Source organism: Rutilus rutilus (assembly GCF_951802725.1).
Source record: "Rutilus rutilus genome assembly, chromosome: 15".
Lineage (NCBI taxonomy): Eukaryota > Metazoa > Chordata > Actinopteri > Cypriniformes > Leuciscidae > Rutilus > Rutilus rutilus.
The window spans coordinates 28,713,589-28,735,230 of NC_140220.1; the positions used below are offsets into that span (position 1 = coordinate 28,713,589).

A 21,642-nucleotide genomic window follows, 5' to 3' on the forward strand; every position below is an offset into this window, starting at 1 on the left:
TAAAAATCAGTCATTGAATCATTTACTCAACTGATTCCTTAAAACACAGACTTGACTGAAATGAGTCATATCATTCTTCATTAAAATGTGTCTACAAATCTACCAAGAGACTCCAAAAAGAGTGTTTACGCATTTTAAGAAAGATCTGTTTAAAAAGACCTGCAGAAGTTGACATTGTCCATGAGCAACCAGTCTCCAGCCTGCAGTGCCTGAACTAATGTCCCATCCAGCCACTCAAAACCACCATGAGTCCAGCCGTCCTGCATCTGAGCCAAGCGCTCCTTCAGTAGAGTGAAGTCCATCTGCAGCTTTGACATGTCTGCAGGGGACAATCAAAGATTATGACAATCAAAGTGTTTTAAATGGATAAGGCACAAAATAAGATTTTTATTTTATTCATTTTTTACATTTATTTTATATTTAAAAAAAATATAATGAAATATTTCTAATTTCAAATAATACTAAACTAAACATAACTATTAAATATATATTTATTTTAAATGTTTACATTTAATATATATTGTTTATATATTTATTTCTAATATTATATAATAAAAGTAATTTTCCATTCCATAACCATTCTTATGGATACATGGTTAGCAAAACATTTCACAGGGCTGACGAGTTGACAAGCAGAATTCACATTCTAATGTCACAGAAAACCAAATGTTTAAGTTTACAAGGCATATACAGCACAAGTACTCAGCAGTGTAGTGTCCTTACCTGTAAAGACCTTGAGCTTAGTGTTGAGTTTGTGCAGCAGAACAATAATGACCTCCAGTTTGTTTAAAGCCTCAAATGTGACCATGCCCTCTGTGGTATCCAGACCCTCCTCTCGCAGCCAGCGGCGGAAAGTGCTCCACGTGCTCAACAGAAACTCAGTATCCTGCACCGCCCCGTCCAATGACATCAGGCCTCGCCTGGTCACCATAGCAACCACATAGTCCATGCTCTCCAATACCTGCTGCCACGGCCGTATGATGTCCACCTAAACAGATCACCAGGTTAACGATAAAACCAAGCTAGTGAAACAACCATCTTGCTTGTCATTTCCAACTGACCTGCTCAAAGCCGCCCAGCAGCTCTGTTGTGTCCATGGCGCTGTTCATGGCCATAACCCTCAGTCTGTGTCCCGTTAACAGTGCAAGCAGATGCACTAGACTGCTCTTTCCACTCGCAGTGGGACCCGCCAGTATGACCATCCACCCCATCTCCACACACTTCATCAGTGCCTCCAGAGGGCGCAAAGAATAATGGGTAATTGACAGAGGAGGATCCAGAGCAATGGGTGCACCTCCACTGCGCTGCAGAACTGAGTAACCCAACTGTATATGTGTGACAGAGAGAAAGAGATATATTCACACCCAGTTTCTTAAGACTTATAATATAATTTTATATGATAGATTACGTGTTAAAATAAATGAAGATTAAAAATCAATAAAAATTATCTGTAATTTTTATGACTACAATTTTTTTCATTTTTAATGTAAAGCATTTATTGTATTATTGTGTGTGAAATGTGCCATATAAATAAACGTGCCTATAATATACTATATTATATTATATTACCACTTCTAATGTTTCTTAAGATTTATATAATAATAATGTAATTCCATATTATCAATTACAGATTAAGGATTAAAATAAAATAAAAAAAAGACTAAAACATATAATACATTATATTATATTATATTATATATCACATATAATGTTTCTTAAGATTTATTTTATATTATTGATTCCAAAATTAAGGGTTAAAAAATAATTAAAGACTAAAACTTTTTTAAATATTATATTTCTGACCAACCTGCAGGTTCAAAGGGGTGATATGAAACTGCCTAGAGCCCATGTAAGGCTCAAAGTCTTCTCCAAACACCTTCCTAAACACTGCTAACACCTGAGAACAGAACATGTATTATTGATATTATTGATAAAGCCACATCTTCATGTCATCTTTTAAATGATGAATGGTATTTGAATTAGCGTGGCTACCTGAGCCTTGTCTGCCTCTGTCCTCATGCGGTCTGCATACACAAGTCCAACATGTTGCCCAGGGTTGAAGAAGCCTGGTGATTGGTCTGTCTGCATCAGCTGACACCAACGGAACAGGTCACGGAGATTAAACTCCCATGGTCCTCCTCTCTGGCCCCACTTCCTCTCAATTGTCACTTCTTGGACGAGCTTAGATAACAAAAAAATCAAACCTCTTTTGAGATAATAGATGAAAGGAACATCTAGAACATATACAAATGTAAATTAAAAGAGCAACAGAAGAACACCACTGGTTAAGGGAAGTGTTGTACACTTACTCGGTTGCTAAACTGCACCATTTTGGAGATGATCGCATTGTCAATGTTAGGAAAGATGGAGTCACTAATGAACTGCATGTCTTCATTGGTTAGCGAATCCACATAAACCTGAATGAGGAAAATACAGATCTATGTCTATATTTTGGTCTCTTATTGTATGACTCACTAAGACCATTACCATATATTATAATACAAACTGCTGTAAACAATATTGTATATTAATAATCTATGTAAAACAGATGATCTCTAAGACAGAAGAGAAAACAAACAGATGACAAAAAAGTAATTAGATCTAAGTTACCTGAGTGAATCTGTTAAGGAAGGACTTAGGAAGGCCTTTGCGTCCTCCTCCCTGCGTGAAAGGGTTTTGGCAGCCGAAGATCTTGGTCTTCTCATGTTGAACATGGAAGCGCATGCCCAGCTCAGGGATGTAGATCTCAGCACGATGATCAAAGCAAGCGTTCAGACCTTCCAGCACTGACTGAGAAGCCAGATTCAGCTACAGATGAAAGGAAAAACATCAGTCAATAATCTACTACCCACTGAGTTATCATTTCTGACTGAAAATGTTCAAGACTCAAACATTTTATTATTTTATAACACTGAACTGGCATAGAGCTACAACAGTCAGCCATTCATCTGTACCTCATCTAGGACGATCCAATGTCCAGCCTTCAGCCCAGCAAGTAGAGGACCATCACGCCACGCAAACTCTCCTCCTTTCCCACCTTCCACTGGCAGATCTGTCCCAAACAGATCCGTTACGTCCTGTGCAGAGAGGATACAGCACAGATTTTTTTAAATGTTTTTAAAAACTCTTATGCTCACCAAGGCAGCATTTAATTATTGAAAAATTGAATATAAACAGTAATATGAAATATTATTGCAATTTCTATTTTAAAATATTCCAAAATGTAGTTTATTCCTGTGAAGGAAAAGCTGAATTTTTAGTAGCCATTTATTTGAAATAAAAGTCTTCTTTAAAATTTGAAATGCCTTTACTGTCACTTTTGATCAATTTAATGCATCCTTGCTGACTAAAAGTATGAATTAAAAAAATCTTACTGTCTCCAAACTTTTGATAGTGTATTTAACGTTGATGTTTTTTTTCTTCTTTCAATAAATAAATGAATAAAAATAAAATATTGTCATTCTATTGGTGATAGATTTCAACAGTTATTTAGTGCAGGGAGGTTCTACTGAAGCAAAACTGTATGTTTCTTTGACATACAGTTTGTTCTGACAGGTTGATCCTGACAAGATGGTTCCCAGAGGCCTTGGCAAGGGCAGTGACCAAGCTGGTCTTGCCCACTCCAGGTGAGCCCTCGAGCAATATGGGTCTCTGAAGCTTCAGTGCCCTTAGTATCCTCTGAGCATTAACTGCAGTTGTGCCCGCACTCAAAGCATAGTCCGACAGACTCCTGCCCTCACTCTCAGGACCTGTGGGAAGATCAGACCAAATGTGGCAAACAAAACCCAAAAGTCATATCTGACACGTGGTTTGATAACAACAATTGCTAACAACATCTAGAGACTCAACTTTGAAATATTATATTTTATATTTTGGTAGAGTCCTCACCTGCAGCAATGTAGAAGGGGTCAATGCCAAAGAAGTCTTCACCCCACTGGGGCTCTCGGGGGACGTTGGTGTCGTAGACTTGGAGTGCGTCTTGCATCTCCTCATCCAGCGTTGTAATTCTGCTCAGTCTCTTCTCCAGGTACTCCAGACTCGCCTTCCGTGCCACCAGGGCATTCTCTGCTGCCGACACTGTGGTTCCTGGCACCAAGAAGAAAAAAATGAGGTCATGGGAATGTAGTATGGGAAGGGATATTAGATCTGTAAATGCAACAATGAAATACATCCTCTACTGTTCAAAAGTTTGGGGTCAGTAAGATTTCCTTATTTTTTAAAGAAATTAATACTTCTATTCAGCAAGGATGCATTAAATTGATCAAAAGTGACAGAAAAGACATTTATAATGTTACAAAAGATTTCTATTTTAACTCAACGCTTTTCTTTTGAACTTTCTATTCCTCAAAAAAAATCCTGAAAATAATGGTTTCCACAAAAATATTAAGCAGCACAACTGTATTAAACGTTGATAATCAGCATATTAGAATGATTTCTGAAGGATCATTTGACACTGAAGACTGTTGTAATGGCTGCTAAAAAAAACAGCTTTGTCATCACAGAAAATATTATGTTAAAATAAAAAAAACATTTATTTTAAACTGTAATATAATTTTTCAAGCCTTGATAAGCATAATACTTCTTTTAAAAACTATTTTAAAATCTTACCGACCCAAAATATTTGAAACGGCAGGGTATAGCTTTCATTTCATTTCATAAAAGTGTCAATAACAACTACAAAGGATTTTATAGAAGCATAAAAACTCAGATTATTTAAAGGGGCTATTTTAATGCCCCTTTTTTTTACAATATGTAAAATAAGCCTCTGTTGTCCTCAGAGTGTGTATGTCAAGTTTTAGCTCAAAATACCCCACAGATGATTTTTTTTACAGCATATTAAAATTGTCCCTTTTTGAGGGTCATTAAAAACATGTTGTTTAGTGTGTGCCCTTTTAAATGCAAATGAGCTGCTGCTCCCGGCACAGAGGGCGGAGCTTGTGTGTTAGCAGCTCCAATTACCTCACGCAGACAAGCACTAAAATGTCAGAAACCGCCTTTTATGTTTAAACTGGAGTCGGACAATGAGGTAGAAATGCAAGAAGAAGTGACAACATGTAGAATGCAACAGGACCTTTCTGAATGGTTAGTTGACGAATTTATGTTGCTGATGTGGAGTTGACTATCTTCAAGTATTTGATTAGCATATTCTGTCATGATAATCTATAAAATCGCTTGTGTGGGAACTGTTGTAAGATGCCTACAGAGTGACATGCTATTGCATGTGTGTTATGTACTGTATTGCATGTGAAAAGACGGAAGCGACAGCTTGAGCAGACTCACAAATGTGCTCGACTACAACAACTCTTCCTCTTCTCAACATGGACTGCGTGTTCCCGGGGGCGGGGTTTATGTACATTTTAAGGTTAGTGACATCAGGGAGGAATGTCGTGTAGTCCCTACCAGCCGTTTGTTGTAGTAAAAACGATTTCTTTAAAAGCAAATATCTTCCTTTGAACTTTGAGCATCGTAACTTTGCAGATGTTGTTTATGCTCAAACAGCAATATTGCACACTAACTAAAGTAGAAAAGTGAACTCATAATGAACCACCCCTTTAAAAAAAAAAGAAAAAAAGCTGCCTTTATATTTCATCTTACTCCTTATGGTGGTAAATAGGTACCAAAGCATGAAAGAAAGAAGAAAGCTTGAGGTCTTTTTTCTCTCACCTGAGCCGATTCCGTCCACGTACACAAGGCACGCAGCATGAATAAATGCTGTTACAGTGTCCAATCGCAGGTCCCATTCTGGCTCCTCCTCCTCCAGCTCCCCCATGGTCATGAAGCCGTCCTCGTCCCGCTCACATACTGTGTTCATGAAGTTCACCCATGACAGGATGTCTCGCACACTTAGAATACACCGCCGACCAAACTCCTGATTGGTCAGCCAGTCGATGAAGTCCAACATGAGATCTGCTATGTCTTTACCTGAGATGGGAAGAGAGGAATGGCAATGGCAATGGCATGAAACTAGAATAGTGTAGGAGATTGTTTGGCATGGAAAACGAACAACTCAGTTTACAGTTTAGTGGTTATTATACAAAGACATTTGGCTGCAACCGACCAATCAGATTCAAATATTCCAAAAGGAGGGAATAAGGCATGTTATAATTGGTAGCTCTGTGTAGAGCGACTCACCTTGGTGGTCATGCTGGTCCAGAGATAGACCGGGCCGCAGATTGTGTTGGATGATCTGCATTAGATCATTACGGCTGTTGCTCTGGGGGCACCAAATCTCCGTGAACCTGTTCCTGAGTGCTGGAGACAGCTGTACATATGCAAACACATCAGTGCCACTGCTTGCTTGTTTCTTCCTTGCAAACATGATCAATTTATTTAACTATTACTACTAATATTTAAAGAATCCCAACAATGGCTATTTTATAACCTCAACACAATATTCTTCAGCCAAGCTAATTCTCCATGTACTGACCTCTTTCTTTCCAAAGTCACCTCCAGGGTTCATGGTGGCGACAAGTCGGAACTTCTTTCCGGCAATGATCAGTTCAACATCATCATCATCTCCGCTGCCTTTCTCTGCCAGCACCAAAGATTTTTCAGTCTCCAACACGCTGCACAGGACACACAGACAGTTACAATCACTTCAGATATGCCAATATAAGTACTGTACAGAAGTTGGGGGATTTGTTTTTTTACTTTATTTTGTCCTGTTGTGATAAAGTAGTTGCAAATTTGGAGAACAATATCAATTAATTTTACAAAGAGACAAAAGTAAACAAGTACTTACAGGCCTGTTTTTGAATTTCCTAGGCAGTACTGATTTGGAAAAGATTTTAAACAGTCCGTCAATGAGAACAGGACAATGTGAGGAGTGTAAATACACACCTGTTGAGTCTCTCCAGCACCGAGTCATCTGCAAGTGAGATCTCATCCATCAGAAACACGCCATCCTGTTTCATTGCCAGGACCAGTGGTCCATCATTCCACTCAAACAGACGGCCGTCCTCCGCATCAGCCTGAATCATATTAAATTCATATTAAAAATGGACAATTTTTAGACTCAATAATTTGAAGAAATGTGAATATTACCTGTTGAGTTCCCGTGTGACGGACAGGTCGGAGACCTCCCAGAAAGTCAGATGTCTCCATATGCAAGTGGCAGTTCAGGGAGAAGAACTTCTGACCGGCTAGTGCGGCAAACAGCTGGCAGATGGTGGTCTTACCGCACCTGGGAGGAATATGTAAACCAACTGAGCTTCTGGAATCTCATTCATTATTTACTAATAACAAATGAAGGTTTTAAAGGCTAATTTGGTTTCCTTTGCTGACAGATTTCCTGCTAAATAGAAAGTTCTATTTTCTGTTGAAACAGGGGTGTGGCTCCTAGTTATTGCTAATCAGTGCCGTGCAAAATATATATTTTTTTAAATTGGACATGCCAAGTGCAACATCATATTTGTATTATTTTTTCAGACTGCACAAAGTCTGACAAAAGTAATTTTTTGTTCATTTTAAAAAGATTAACAGACATGAACTACAAGCTACAAAACTCATTTTGGTTTCATTAAAATGTGATTTGTGATGTGATAAAAACTCTAATAAAGAAGCTTTTCATCTTCATTTCCAACTACAAAATAGTGTTAGGCCAGAATTTGTAACCCTATAATTTAGGTTCAACTGAGGATTGTATTACAGCTTACCCCGTGTCCCCAACAAGTAGGACAGACTCGCCAAAACGAAGCGCTCTTCCCACTAGTACAGCCAGTCTCCTCATGCCCTGGGTCCACACCACATGACCGAACTCTTCAGGGACACCCGCAATGCTGTCCACAAAAGGGCCTGCCAAGTGCCAAGCCATCAACAACCATCAATATACCAAACTGTGCCAGCAAAAACAATCAATCTACCCATTAGTTATACAGTGAGCTAATCAAACAGATCTTTAGGAAAGTATCAAAATCAAGAATTCAACATTTCATGAAAAAGATTTTGCCGTCTTAACTCATCTGCGTAGATGGAAAAGAACATCCCAAGACACAATCAATAAAACTCACACTGAATAACTGTATTATATAAGAGCACGCTGGGAGTTGCTGAGATGCCTTATTAAAGGACTGTCATTAAACTGCAGGACTACTGGTATCTGTTTATGTGATAATGCAATGGAATAACCAGTAAGAACAACGTTCCTAATTGAAAGTCATCGACCTGATGTCAGAATGCGGTGTGCTTCTGTGGCCAAACTGTGTTTGTGCTTATTAACTCACTGAACTGAGAGGTGACCTGAGCCTCAGAGAAAAGAGCATCTGGGTTCACTGTCCTTTTAAAGTGCTTCTCCAGAATGGTCTGGATGGTCAGTGCTTCCTCTGGCTTCCTGACACGGCCGGCCAACAGCATGTAGCCTGAAGGAGTGAACACAATGATTGTTACATATTGAAATTAAGTATAAAGTAAGTGACGAAGGCAAAGAGCCAAAAAGTTTGTAATCTTTATATCCTGTTTGCAAATAAATATTTTTTTTAGAGTGCAGACCTTTTTTGCATTTTTGAAATTAAGTATAACAAACAAAAAAAAGTATATCTTTCCATAAATTACTATTTAAAAGTTTGAGCTCAGTAAGACTTTTCAAAAGAAATGAATACTTTTATGAATCAAGGGGGCATTGAATTGATCAAAAGTGACAGTAAAGACTTTTATATTGTTAAAAATATATATATTTTAAGTAAATGCTGTACTTTCTATTTATCAAAGAATCCTGAAAAAGTATGATTTTACACAAATATTAAGCAGCACAACTGTTTTTAACATTGATAATAATAATAATAATAGTAATAATAAGAAGAAGAACTGTTTCTTGAGCAGCATATCAGCAAATCAGCAAATTAGAATAATTTCTGAAAGGATCACGTGAGACTGAAGACTGGAATAATGATAATGAAAATTCAGCTTTGCCATCACAGGAATAAATTATATTTTAAAATATATCAAAAGAGAAAAGTCATTTTAAATTGTAATAATATTTCACAATATTCCTGTTTTTACTGTATTTTTCATCAAGTAAATGCACTCTTGGTGAGCATAAGAGACATAAAAAAATAAAAAAACTGTAACCCTCAGGTGCTCCTCATTTGGCTGTAGCTCTTATGTATATATATATATATATATATATATATATATATATATATATATATATATAATGTATATGTACAGTACCAGTCAAAAGTTTGGAAACATTACTATTTTTGAAAGAAGTCTCTTATGCTCATCAAGCCTGCAGTTAAAAAAAAAAAAAAAAACTTATGAAATATTATTACAATTTAAAATAATGGTTCTCTTTTTTAATATATTTTAAAATGTAATTTATTTTTGTGATACAAAGCTGAATTTTCATCAGCAAGTACTCCAGTCTTTGGTGTCTTATGATCCTTCAGAAATCATTCTAATATGATGATTTGATACTCAGTTATTATCAATGATGGAAACAGTTGTGCTGTTTAATATATTTTTTTGGAATACTTTTTTCAGGATTCATTGATGAGTAAAACGTTAACAGCATTTATTCAAAATAAAAACATTTCTAACAATATAAATCGTTACCATCACCTTTTATCAATTTAACGCATCCTTGTTGAATTAAAGTACTAATTTCTTTAAAAAAAAAGAAAAGTTATTGTTCCCAAACTTTTGAACGGTAGTGTATATTGTTACAAAAGATTTCTATTCTAAATAAATACAGTTCTTTTTAACTTTTTATTCATCAAATAATCCTGAAAAAATATTAAGCAGCACAACTGTTTCCAACATTGATCATAAATCAGCATATTAGAATGATTTCTGAAGGATCATAAGACACCAAAGACTGGAGTACTTGCTGATGAAAATTCAGCTTTGCATCACAAAAATAAATAACATTTTAAAGTATATTAAAAAAGAGAACCATTATTTTAAATTGTAATAATATTACTGGTTTTTTTTTTTTTTTTTTTTAACTGTATGTATGTATGTATGTATGTATGTATGTATGTATGTATGTATGTATATATATATATATATATATATATATATATATATATATATATATATATATGTATATATATGTATATATATATATATATATATATATATATATATATGAAGAGTTCAGATGCAAAAGCCTCTAAGTGCCATCTGAAATTTTCTTCTAGAATTATCATTTTTATCAAGCTTGTATATTTAAATTCAGTAATTTCACTTAAATGGCAATGAAAATGACCTATTTATTGTCATTGAAGTGAAATATATATATATATACCGTTTTTATAATTATTAATTATGTTATGTTTTTCACTATTGATGTTTTAGAGTTTCACCCCTTCATTGCTGAGCACTTTTTTTTTCTGTATCGTGACCGATTTGTAGATACTTTTTGTGCTTTTGTCGATTTCCCATTCATTTTCTATGGTTGGTCATTTTTGACCGAAGAGCAAAAGTGTGACTATTTACTATGACCACTTAGCCTGCTCAAATCATGCCCTCAATTATTTTGTGCGTTAACATTCCTAATGCCATAAAAGTCACCAAGTTTCGTAACATTCCGATGAAGCTGTGATTTAAAAAAAAATTCTAATTTTGACCGAAGAGCACCTGAGGGTTAAAAAAATCGTACAAACAATAAACTTTTGAACAATACTGTTTATATAAAAATTGTCTACTCCATAGGGGTCAAATGTTTGTCTCTGGATGTTACCGTCATCAGCCAGATGCTGTAGCCAATCACACGAGGAGTCATTCCTTTCCTCCATCCTATAGCGTTCAGCCCAGCGGAACAGGTCTCTTAGGGTAATGTACCCATGTTTCCCAGCAAACACACTGGATCCTCTACGTAAAGACTAACACAAATACCACCATATCAAAAAATATAATCATACATTTTTCAAAATTGAATCTCATACGCTTATACAACAAAATGAGATGCACACCTGCAAGTTCTGCATGACTTTGATGAGCTTAGAGCAGTAGGAAGGGGGAAGACTGCAGCGCTTGTGGAGAATGTTCTCCAGCTCCGAACTGGGCAGCTCATCAAAATGCAGCTCCACAAAACGGTTCCTGAATGCTCGGGACAGAACCTACACAAAATGAAAGACACGCTTAGTGCATTCATTTTCATAAGCCCTTCCTGGAGTAGGGACATCAGAACCAAAACATCACCACCTCCCACCTATCTAAAAATTAATTCCCACGTGGCACTACTGTTGCAGATTACAGTTTACAATTGGCCAAGAAGGCAAGCTTTCTTGACACACACAGGTGATAGTTTTTAAAACGTATTGAAGAAACCTTTCTGCCTCCGTAGAGCCCAGGAGGATTCTGGGTGGCAAAGAGCATGAATCTGGGGTGGGCTTTGACCACTTCCTGTGTCTCGGCGATGAAGAGCTCCCGGTTGTCATCCAGCAATCTATTCAGAGCCTCGAGGACATCAGTAGGGGCAAGGTTTAATTCATCTAGAATAATCCAATAACCTTTTCGCATGGCATCGATCAGCACGCCTTCAGGGGAAAAAAACATGTTTTTGTTTCCATGAAAACTTGACAAACATAAACAGAGGATCAATCGAACATTGACCTACACACAAAGAGAGACAACAATTTAAGATTACCATCTGATATGGCAGTGAATGCTTAGAATTCATTAATATCATTGACATAAATCAGGGGTCTTCAATCACTTCAGCCTAAGGATGGAGCAGGGACCCAGAGTGTTTCATTTTAAACCTGGCCTAATAACATGCATTTAGCACCATATTCATGTATTTACATATGTATTACATAAATAATGATTATTAGCATATACAAATGATATACTCTAACAGATTCATATACTCTACATACATTCCATCCAAATGTGCACTAAAAGATCTTTACCTTCTGTGAAGACAAGTTTGCCATGCTCATCGGAGGAGTAGCAGCCGATGTACTCCTGGATATCTGTGTGCTCGTGGTTATTGATTCGCACACACTGGTTTCCTGTGGAAGCTGAAAGCCATTTTATCAGACTCGTCTTTCCTACAGACGTTTCCCCCTGAATGAGCACTGGATGGATGCTAATACAGAAACAACACACAAGAACAGAGGAAAGACTTGTAAAGGCAAAATTGCAAGAGTCTAAGATATTAAAATGATTCCTAGTATGTAATGAATATGAAAAGAACTAACAGGACTGACTTAAGATGGATATAGGGAAAATAATGACAAGTAGCCATATAAATATATATATATATATATAGAGCCCAGTATGTGTGAGTGGCAAAAAGTATAAATCTCTGCATCTATAAAGAGGTGATTTCGGGACGGAAATTAGAAGATCTGACTGTCAAATCATCTCAAGATGTATTAAGAGAGGTACGAAGAATGGACCTGGTGATTAGTTGATCTCTGCATCTATAAAGAGGTGATTTCGGGACTTTATGGGCATCAGCCTTTTAACAACAGATTACATATACATATACACACACACATACACATACACATACCATACATACCTATATCTTGAGATGATTTGACAGTCAGATCTTCTAATCGTGATAACTGATCTCTGGCTAATTTGGTTCTTCAAATTAATTTTGTGGATTTGATTAAATAATGACATCATAATTATTTAAAAAAAGAACATCACACACGTGACAAAAACCTTGCCTAATTTCTGGAAACAGCCACCAAAAGTCACAACAACATAAAAGATATAATACATAAATGAAATAAATGTACTGTTTGTTACATAATTCCCAATTATTTATTTCCATTATTTCTCGATTTCTATTTGTACAGGCTTTGTATTTTTATTTCAATGGTGTAATTAGCAATTCATTTAATTTTACCTGTGAAGCAGATTTGTTATGTGGCAGCATTAATTTAAGTTTCTTAAGTCATCTAAAAATTTTCTAATGGCACAGAAGACAGTATTTTTTGTCTTTTTTACTAAGTAATCAAACCACTCCCATGATAGCTCTTACCTTTCAAATTAATGTATGACATTGTACTAACTGTACATTATGTGTGAAAGAATAAAATTATTAGGTAATTATTCCCTTACGAATAAATCTTTCAATGAGTAAAACTTACTGTGTCTATATTATGATAGACTACACAACATTATCATATTATTTTCTAATTAATTTGTATACTATTATTATTATTTTTCAATTATTATTGTTCCTGGTTCAATAAGGTACTCTTGTAAGAGAGTAGAAAGTACTTTACACCTCTGCTTAAAAAAATGCAATCTAGGATGTTTGGGGGGTGGGGGGAAAGGCTGTTATAGTAAAAATAAAAGGAAGAAAAATGTAACTTTCATGGTTGTACTATATGTTGCTTTACTCCTTCAATAAAAAAAAAGCAATCTATTCCTGTTCACATGAAATAAGCCTGCTCCCGAGCAGGTTTGAGCTTATGAACCTGTTGCTATGACAGCAACTCCGGGATGATCTTCGTAGAACCTAACAATCCTGTATCATGTCAAATCGTCAATAGTAAAATCCAGATAACTGAGTAATCCACGTATGAAGAATGAGCCCCAGGTCAAATGTCTCTGACCAATGGCACCAAAACAGACAAACAAATCTTTGCTATCACCATTACTACCAAAAAAACTAAAAGCGAATCAAGTCGCTTACGATAGTTATGCACCATCCCACAAATGAACAGAGAAACGCTGCATACATAATATGTATCGACAGGGGGATTGATCTACGGAACGTCACAGGGGACATATTAGGGGTGGGGTTTCCTACCCGGCGGCCACCACCCGTGCCAGATCTTTTAGGTTGAGCTTGACGGAGGGCGTGAGGATGTAAGTGGGGTCCACAGTGGCCTCCATGTCACCCCGACTCAGCCAGTACTCCTCTATCTGTACACACACACGGTCCTTTGGCTGAGGGATTGACTGAAGAAAGAGAAGAAGATCATTTTCTAACACTTCTGGCAAAGAACATCTCTAACTATTTCAGTCAATCAAAACACAAAACAAATATTAGGATGGATCAAAGTGTCTCATTGAAGCTCTGAAATGATTACCTGTTTCAGACATTTCACATTTCCTCCAAGTATGTACTGACACACCAGTTTCTGCACAACAGGGTGAGAGCTGCGATCCAGCTGAGTGAGAAAACTCAGGCAGAAACCCTGCAGAAGATATTAAACATCTCCATAAAAATACTTTACTGTTTGTTTTAAGTTTCTTTACACAGCACACACTAATTAAATAAATAAATACTGGGAATTTGTCCATGGGCCCAGACCAGTGGAGGGCCCTGATGAGCTATAGAAAACTTGAAGCTTTACTAGAAGCTAATTTCTATTTAAATAACTACTGCTTATGCCCAAAACTGTCAAATGTAGAACAGTTTATCATATGATGAAAGGTTTGAAACTCATTGCATTAACTCTAAATAAAATTGGTCGATGCTGAGCCACAACTAGTGATGAAGAAAAAAGCATTTTTTTAAGCGTAAAACACCTGTTTATTAAAAAAATCAACTAAATGAATGTTAAAACCACAACCAAGGATAATTAAAAAGCAACTTGCCTTAATAATGGAAACAAAATGTGAACTGGTGATATAACTGAATGACACTTGAAGATTTGCATGAAAGAAATAAACCCAGACTGGAAACCCATATGGTGTGGACAGATAAATAAATAAGCCAGTTTGTTGTGTGAACTCAAAAATACAGTGTACTGTGCACAGTTTTTTATGATGTGGAAAATGCTGTGCCGATGAGTCTTTGACATCAAATCTAATCATCAAAGCGTGTTGTGACGAAGATTGCAAAAACTAGATTGCTCCGTTATAATAAATCAAGCTGTCTAGATTGCAAGCGAAGCAACATTGCACGCTACAGTGTTTACAGCATTATTCATTGATGGAAGAGTGACACAGCTAGTTTGTTGTGTCAAGCTGCTTACTTCTACAGTAGGAACATTGTAAAATATCCATGCTCAATGACTGTCAACTTCATGTCTTTACATGAATAATACATCACTTCAATATGGATACATGTAACACATTTTAACCTTATACTCGCTATGTTTCGGACTCAGGACAATTCAGTCAGGCAGAAACAGACAACCGTATTACCTCATAGAGGGATCGTTGGATATTGTAGCAGGGGTCAGAGGCCACGTACTTCAGAGCTCGGCACAGAGTACGCAAACTGTAGTGGGGCTTGTGGCCCGTACCGTCAACTAGCCGAGTGTTAGCCTCCTTACGAACAGCCAAATAAAAACTGGGAGAAATAAGGAGAAGATTTTGTTTAAAAGAACAACATAGAAGTACAGCATCAAACCAAAAGTTGCAACATGAGGGATGGACTCTGTATATGGCGTTTTATGCTTTTTATCCTGACCAACGTACATTTGTTAAGTGAAAAATCCATATAACAACATCTGTAACATGCTTAATATTATCAAGAATTGGAATTTGTTCTAATAATGGTTGTTAGGTTGGCTAACAGGGTTCTTTTTCATACTACATTGTAAAAATCATTTTGTAAATGAAAAAACAAAAGGTTATTGGAGTATGCTTTACGAGAACATATTAATTTAGTCTTTCTACTTCAAAATTTCACTTTTAATTCAATGTTTTTCTTGCTGTTTTTCTTGTTATTATTCATGAAATTTACTAGCATTTACTGAGTGAGTATTGTTGCCAAGCTTTTTTCAACTTTTTCATTGTATGGATCAAAAGGCGAGGAAAGACGTGTTTTTGTTATATGAATGGTAATGGAGACCTACTGAAGAACTGTGCACAAACCTGATGATGCCATGGATGACTCCTCTGGACAGGTTAAGGCCTTTGAGGTAGTCAGAGACCAGGATTCGTAAATCATTCTCACTCTCCAGCTCCTCCACATACAACTCTGTGAACCTGATACATAAACAAAACCATGTTTTCCAAAAAAAGTATTCTATAAAAATGTATAAACGTCTATTGTATTACATATCTGCAAACAAACCAAGGAGACATTTACAAAAGTTATTTTAAGTGAATGCATGAAGCCAGTTCCCTTGGAGTTCACGCCCCTCTCACCTGTTTCTAATGCCCAGCGGCAAGTTCCTCTTGCCTACATCTGTGGCTGGGTTCATGCAGGCAAACAGACGGAAGTCTGGGTGACGAACCAGAGGCTCTACACAGAATGACATCATGAAAACAGTAAAATTACCTCAGAATATACATGACACAAAACCATTACTGCAACACTTATGGTAATGAATAGTAGTATCAAGCCCATTTATATATTTCGAATACACTACAAGTCAAAAGTTTGGGGTCAGTAAGATAAATGTGACACCGAGGACTGGAGTAATGATGCTGAAAATGCAGCTTTGCCATCACAGGAATAAATTACTTTTTTTTTTAAATGCAGCCCTGAAGAGACTTCTTTCAAATACATTAGTGTTACAGCATTTTTAGCCAATTAAACTTGACTTTGTCCTATCAACCAATTACAACTAGCTGAAATATATCTCTCTATTGTATCCAAAGTGTTTCACAAATACCCTTACTACAACCCCCCCCCCCCCCCCCCCCCCCCCCCCCCCCAAAGCAGCCTGGGGTTAACCAAGAGCACATTATTTACCCTTTATACCATTGTCAAACAGCTATAATGGCAATAATGAAATCCCAGATGAGCACTTTGCGCAGGACTCACCAGTATCGCCTCGGTCCAGCAGCACTAGTGACCCGGCGCTGCCCTCCAGCAATCCACTCAGACACTCCAGTGTCTCTGCAGCAGCCAGATTAATCTCATCCAGCAACATCCATTCGCCTTTCTTCACAGCCTGGGCTAAAGTACCCTGTGCAGACACACAGTCAGTCACAACATACAGGAGATAACAAGAAAGAGAAGAGAAAGGAAGAGGTGAAGACAAGTTGGGAGAAGAGTAGCAATTACCTCCACAAACGCAAAGACCAAAGCGGATTCACAGGCCCGAATCTGTTCCTGCGTCTGACTGAGTTTGAGGGCCAAAGCCTCCCACTGCTCCTGCAGCAAGGCAGCTATGAGAAAAAAACAAAGAAAAAACAGGAAAAAAACACTGAAAAACATGCAGTACAATCTTAAAAAAAAAATTTTTTTTAATGATTTATACAATTGTCTGTCTGAATACTTTATTATGATTAGCTGGAGACATGTGTTCAGACCATGTAATACACAGATAGTTCCAGTCAGTTTAATCACTGTTCTATATTAATGCACTGCTTTCATTGAAACACACACACACACACACACAAGATCGCATTGCAGGAACAGAAACATTAAGGAGCACAGAAATTTTGCCAAAGCTGCCTCACAACTTTTATCAATAAAACAGCTACATTCTATTTCTCAGCAATGAGGTGGTAACGTCGCTGTTTTTGAAGTAATTAAACTCACAGCTTCACTGTTAGTAGAGACACTGCACAGATGCAGGTAATTCACACACCCACAATCTCTCTCTCCCTTGACAATTCAAATAAATATAATCTTACCACATACTTTCTCTCTGTGTCGGATTTAAAGAGTACAGAAGGCTAGACCCAATGAGCCGTAACTGACGAAAAGAATTGTCATTTTTACCCTTTCAGTCAAATTTTGTGTTGGATTTTCTGCATGACGGTTGGTTCTTTGCCATGCATTAAAATCATGTAAACACGCCTAGCTGTGGATTATCCCTAACCAAACAACAACATAAGAATTCTAGTTAATAAAGTCATGTAATAGATTTGAACCTTCAGTAATACCATTGGGTTTATCATGTAGTTCCTTGGTTAGTGCTGATTTGCAGACATGATCCATGAGCTTCAGAAGGTCCTGCCAGCGTTTGCCTCTGAAGCAGGTTTGGACGTGCCCCAGAAAGGTCAGGTTCTGTTTCCGTGAGTACGTCTGAGAGAAGAGGTCCTCAAACGCTTCCCGCAGGGGCAAAAGAATGAGCTTATGATCCACTGGTTTATACCTGTAATCATCACAGATCAAGGTCAGCAATAAACCAACAGCTGCCTTCCACCACATTTGCACTGCACATATTTGTTTGAATCCTGAATCACTCTTGTCTACTCACCCTCCTAGTAGGTCAGCTGTGTCACTCTGTTGGTTCATGTTGACCACTCTCAGTCTGTGTCCTGTAAGAGTACAGCAGAACAGAGCAGGAAATGAGAAATTGTGCACAGTGTTAAACCTACTTGCTCAGTGTAGTTTAGGTGTGCTACCTGTCATTCCCGCCAGGTACTGCACAGTAGAGGTCTTCCCTGTGCCCGTCTCCCCCACCAACAGGACAGGCTCCCCTTTAGTGACACACACCGAGAGCTGCTCCAAAAGTACTGAGGATGGCCTTGTGGCAGCAAATGTTTGTCTGTCTCTGTGGGGCAGATACACGTCAAATATGTTGGCTACGGCTAGTGTTATTTACTATATAATAAACTATATTATCGCCCAGCTCTAATCTGCAAAATGCCACTATAGGTCATGAAGATATTAAAGATATTATAAACATTAACATCATCATTTTTTTGTAAAGCTGCTTTAAAACAATGTGTATTGGGCAAAGCACTCTATAAATAAATTTGACAACTTTATACACTTTATATTTATCAGTGGTGTAAACTATTTGAATAAAATGTAATTAGTTACTGTACATCAGTATCTTTTTAAGTATTCTAATATCAAAGAAATTAGCAACTTTTTCTGCAGCAGTTTATATCTGCTAGAAAATAAGTGCTATTGCCATCTACAGGGCAGTTTTTCCCTTACCCAAACTTTACCCAAACTTTACCCAAATGCAAGTGCATTAGCAGGTAGTTGTGAATCGCTGGTATTTTATTATAAGATAAGGACATGGCTGTGACCGGTGAGGAGGCCAAAGCCAAAACCTTTGACTACTTAATTTTATGAAACATTATTTTATTTATCCTTCTCTTAGGTTGAGGACTAGTGCATCTCTGAGCCTACATTCAGTACGAGTTAAATACTTAAGTAGTGTTAAAATCAGATACTAGTGGTATTGGAATTGGTGACTTTTAACTTGTAATGGAGTCATTTTCTCTGTACGGTACCTGTACTTTTACTGAAGTATGGTTTTCAGGTATCACTGTTTACACCTGTGATATTTATATACTACTAATTTGTATACTATTATAGTATTTTGTATTTGCTTTTATTTTTATATTTTCACTTTTCATTTAAATTTAAATTTTTAATTAAATTTAAAATTTAAATTAAGTTTTAGTAATTCAGTAATTGCCCTTTTTATTTATTTTTGTTTTTTAATATTTCTATTTAGTTTTTAGTTTTTTTAGTACTTCCAACTGAATTTTTTTTCTGAGTTCTAACATTTCAATTTTTTTAAGTTAAAGTTTTTCCATCTAATATTTTTATTTTATTTTAATTAACAAAAACTGTTTAAAATAGTTTGGGTTTGTTAACAATACCAACACTGGCTACAACTTAACACATTTTAAAAGAAATGGTAAAACCTGTCAGTACAACACTGAGATCTCTCTGAGAAGATTTCCAATAATTCTAATAATCACTATCATTAAATCAAAGTGTTCATACGCATCATGACCAATGAAGGAATCCTGCTACATTTTCCTCTGGTATGCTCAAAGCTATTGTATTCCCTGTCTTAATCAGCACAGTTACCAATCAATGCCGTGTTGACTCAATTTTTCAGCAGGGTGCCTTCCACACAGGGGACAGCGTAGCACAGTGACACCATTTGTAACAGAGTAGATTGAAACAGGAAGTGCCAGACAGGGACTGGGAGACAGATTAATGGAGATGGCTAAGGTTACACTCTGATAATGCAATCTCACATGCTCAGCCACACCGCGTTGCTCTGCTTGCGGAGTAACATCGCACGGCCCACCGACACCTCCAACTCCGTCACAGTGATTGCGGGCAGGTACATCTGGCAAAAATGCAGGGCCTGAAATGTAACATTGACAGTATTAGAGCAGGTTATTGAATATAAAGTGAAATATGATTTTACTTTGACTCTAAATATTATGAAGAAATATAACCAATGCGCCATTACTGTAATATTGCTGTTTGACCAATGACTTTTCCAAGTCATTTATAAATGCATCCAACAAGGCAAGTTTTACTGTACACAAGTTCTCACAACAAGCAATATCCAAGATATGGAATCATTTTAGAGCAACAAAAAAGTATATGAACTACAGCGATTTCTAGGATTTTTAGGATTTTACTCATTTCCATGAGTTTTCCAGACCTGGAAATCACACATGTAAATGGAAAAGCTCACAGGGAACTGCAAAACTCCCCATTATTTCCAGGTTTTCCATGGCCATTTAACAGTTTGTGTCACTAAAGAGATAACAGTGGTGCAGAGTCCTACCTTCTCTCTGGATATGTTGAGCTTGCTGCCGATTATCTCTGCCATCTTGAGTCTGCTCTCAGATTTGGAGAGCATGGCAGTGAAGCAGTCCAAAGCCTGAAGAAGAAAAAAAACACAGTTTTAAGCTTATAACAGCACAGCTTTTTCAGTATTAGTGTTCTTGTTTTATAAATATTTAAAATATATACTGTATATAAAACATTTTTATAATAATAATCCAACAAACAAAAAACAAAATAATGATAGTGACAGATTAATGCTGGTAACTACAGCCACTCACCTCCAGAAACACATTCTGTGCTGTGGAAGAGCAAGAGCTGTCAAAATTTAAGCAGATTCTCTCGCACCATTTCAGCAAGTCCCTGTGTTCATTAGTAAAAAAAAAAAAAAAAACACCTTTACTTCCATGCATTTACCAACACAACACGGATGCAAAGTAACTTAAGAATTCACATTTATTCAGATAGTTTACAACCACAAAGAACAAATTATTTATTCACATTTACAGTACCATTCAAAAGTTTGGCGTCAGTTAGATTTTTTATTAATATTTCTGTTCAATGAGGATGCATTAAATTGATGAAAAGTAAAAATAGGAGACATATATAACAAAAGACTTCTATTTCAAATAAATGCTGTTCTTTTGAACTTTCTATTCTATTAGCTTTGCAATTCATAGGAATAAATTACATTTTAATTTATATATTTTAAAAATATATTAAAAAGTTATTTTAAAGTGTAATATTTCACAGTATTACGGTTTATACTGTATTTTTCAAATAAATGCAGCCATGGTGAACCATTTCTTTTTTACTTTCAATTGAAATCACACATGCCAAAGACTGTTATGGAGCATGACTGCAGGCAGACTGGCTGCTCAAATTGTTTTTCACCCAGGGTCTCTACAAAGACCCTCATGCCAGTAGGGGATTGAGGGAGGAAGTGGAAGTGTATTGATTGGTAACAGCAGGGTCTCCACACAGAACAGCCCTCTATATGACACACTTTCAGATATTTAAAATGGAGGCACATTCATGACGACCCATTTAATTTAATATAAACACTGGCAAATGCTGCTCCTGTTATTCAACTAGTTACTATAACACCAAAACAACAAGCTGAAAACAAAATAACAATGTCAAACTGTACCATGCTTTGAATATGTACAGAAAAAAAAAAAAAAATCATAAAAAAAAAACTAAACCCTATACAAGACAGGTATTACACTATATGGCAGTGTGTGGTATCTATTATACAAAAGCTAGTTACATAAATGATTTGCCCTGGCTTGAATTTCAAACTGCGTCTCTGGCTGGGT

The 21,642-nt window shown here is 36.6% G+C and overlaps 1 protein-coding gene across 2 annotated transcripts in view; it reads right to left on the reverse strand.

Annotated features, from left to right (window-relative positions):
- Positions 1-21,642, reverse strand: part of mdn1 (midasin AAA ATPase 1) — a 54,345-nt gene that overhangs the window by 28,117 nt on the left and 4,586 nt on the right. For both annotated transcript variants that reach the window (XM_084433270.1, XM_084433269.1), the window contains exons 11-44: positions 20,605-20,686; positions 20,325-20,420; positions 19,780-19,892; positions 18,175-18,323; positions 18,027-18,087; positions 17,710-17,921; positions 16,883-16,986; positions 16,640-16,784; positions 16,018-16,114; positions 15,742-15,855; positions 15,067-15,214; positions 14,004-14,111; positions 13,721-13,872; positions 11,856-12,034; positions 11,272-11,480; positions 10,914-11,060; positions 10,682-10,823; positions 8,223-8,357; positions 7,656-7,794; positions 7,045-7,183; positions 6,841-6,971; positions 6,428-6,566; positions 6,133-6,262; positions 5,665-5,922; positions 3,889-4,086; positions 3,541-3,749; positions 2,955-3,077; positions 2,611-2,808; positions 2,310-2,417; positions 1,993-2,181; positions 1,808-1,897; positions 1,062-1,325; positions 724-988; positions 160-319 (exon numbers count right to left, since the gene is read on the reverse strand). In XM_084433270.1, the coding sequence (XP_084289396.1) occupies positions 160-319; positions 724-988; positions 1,062-1,325; positions 1,808-1,897; positions 1,993-2,181; positions 2,310-2,417; positions 2,611-2,808; positions 2,955-3,077; positions 3,541-3,749; positions 3,889-4,086; positions 5,665-5,922; positions 6,133-6,262; positions 6,428-6,566; positions 6,841-6,971; positions 7,045-7,183; positions 7,656-7,794; positions 8,223-8,357; positions 10,682-10,823; positions 10,914-11,060; positions 11,272-11,480; positions 11,856-12,034; positions 13,721-13,872; positions 14,004-14,111; positions 15,067-15,214; positions 15,742-15,855; positions 16,018-16,114; positions 16,640-16,784; positions 16,883-16,986; positions 17,710-17,921; positions 18,027-18,087; positions 18,175-18,323; positions 19,780-19,892; positions 20,325-20,420; positions 20,605-20,686 (5,133 nt within the window). The remainder of the gene's footprint in view (positions 1-159; positions 320-723; positions 989-1,061; positions 1,326-1,807; positions 1,898-1,992; positions 2,182-2,309; positions 2,418-2,610; positions 2,809-2,954; positions 3,078-3,540; positions 3,750-3,888; positions 4,087-5,664; positions 5,923-6,132; positions 6,263-6,427; positions 6,567-6,840; positions 6,972-7,044; positions 7,184-7,655; positions 7,795-8,222; positions 8,358-10,681; positions 10,824-10,913; positions 11,061-11,271; positions 11,481-11,855; positions 12,035-13,720; positions 13,873-14,003; positions 14,112-15,066; positions 15,215-15,741; positions 15,856-16,017; positions 16,115-16,639; positions 16,785-16,882; positions 16,987-17,709; positions 17,922-18,026; positions 18,088-18,174; positions 18,324-19,779; positions 19,893-20,324; positions 20,421-20,604; positions 20,687-21,642) is intronic.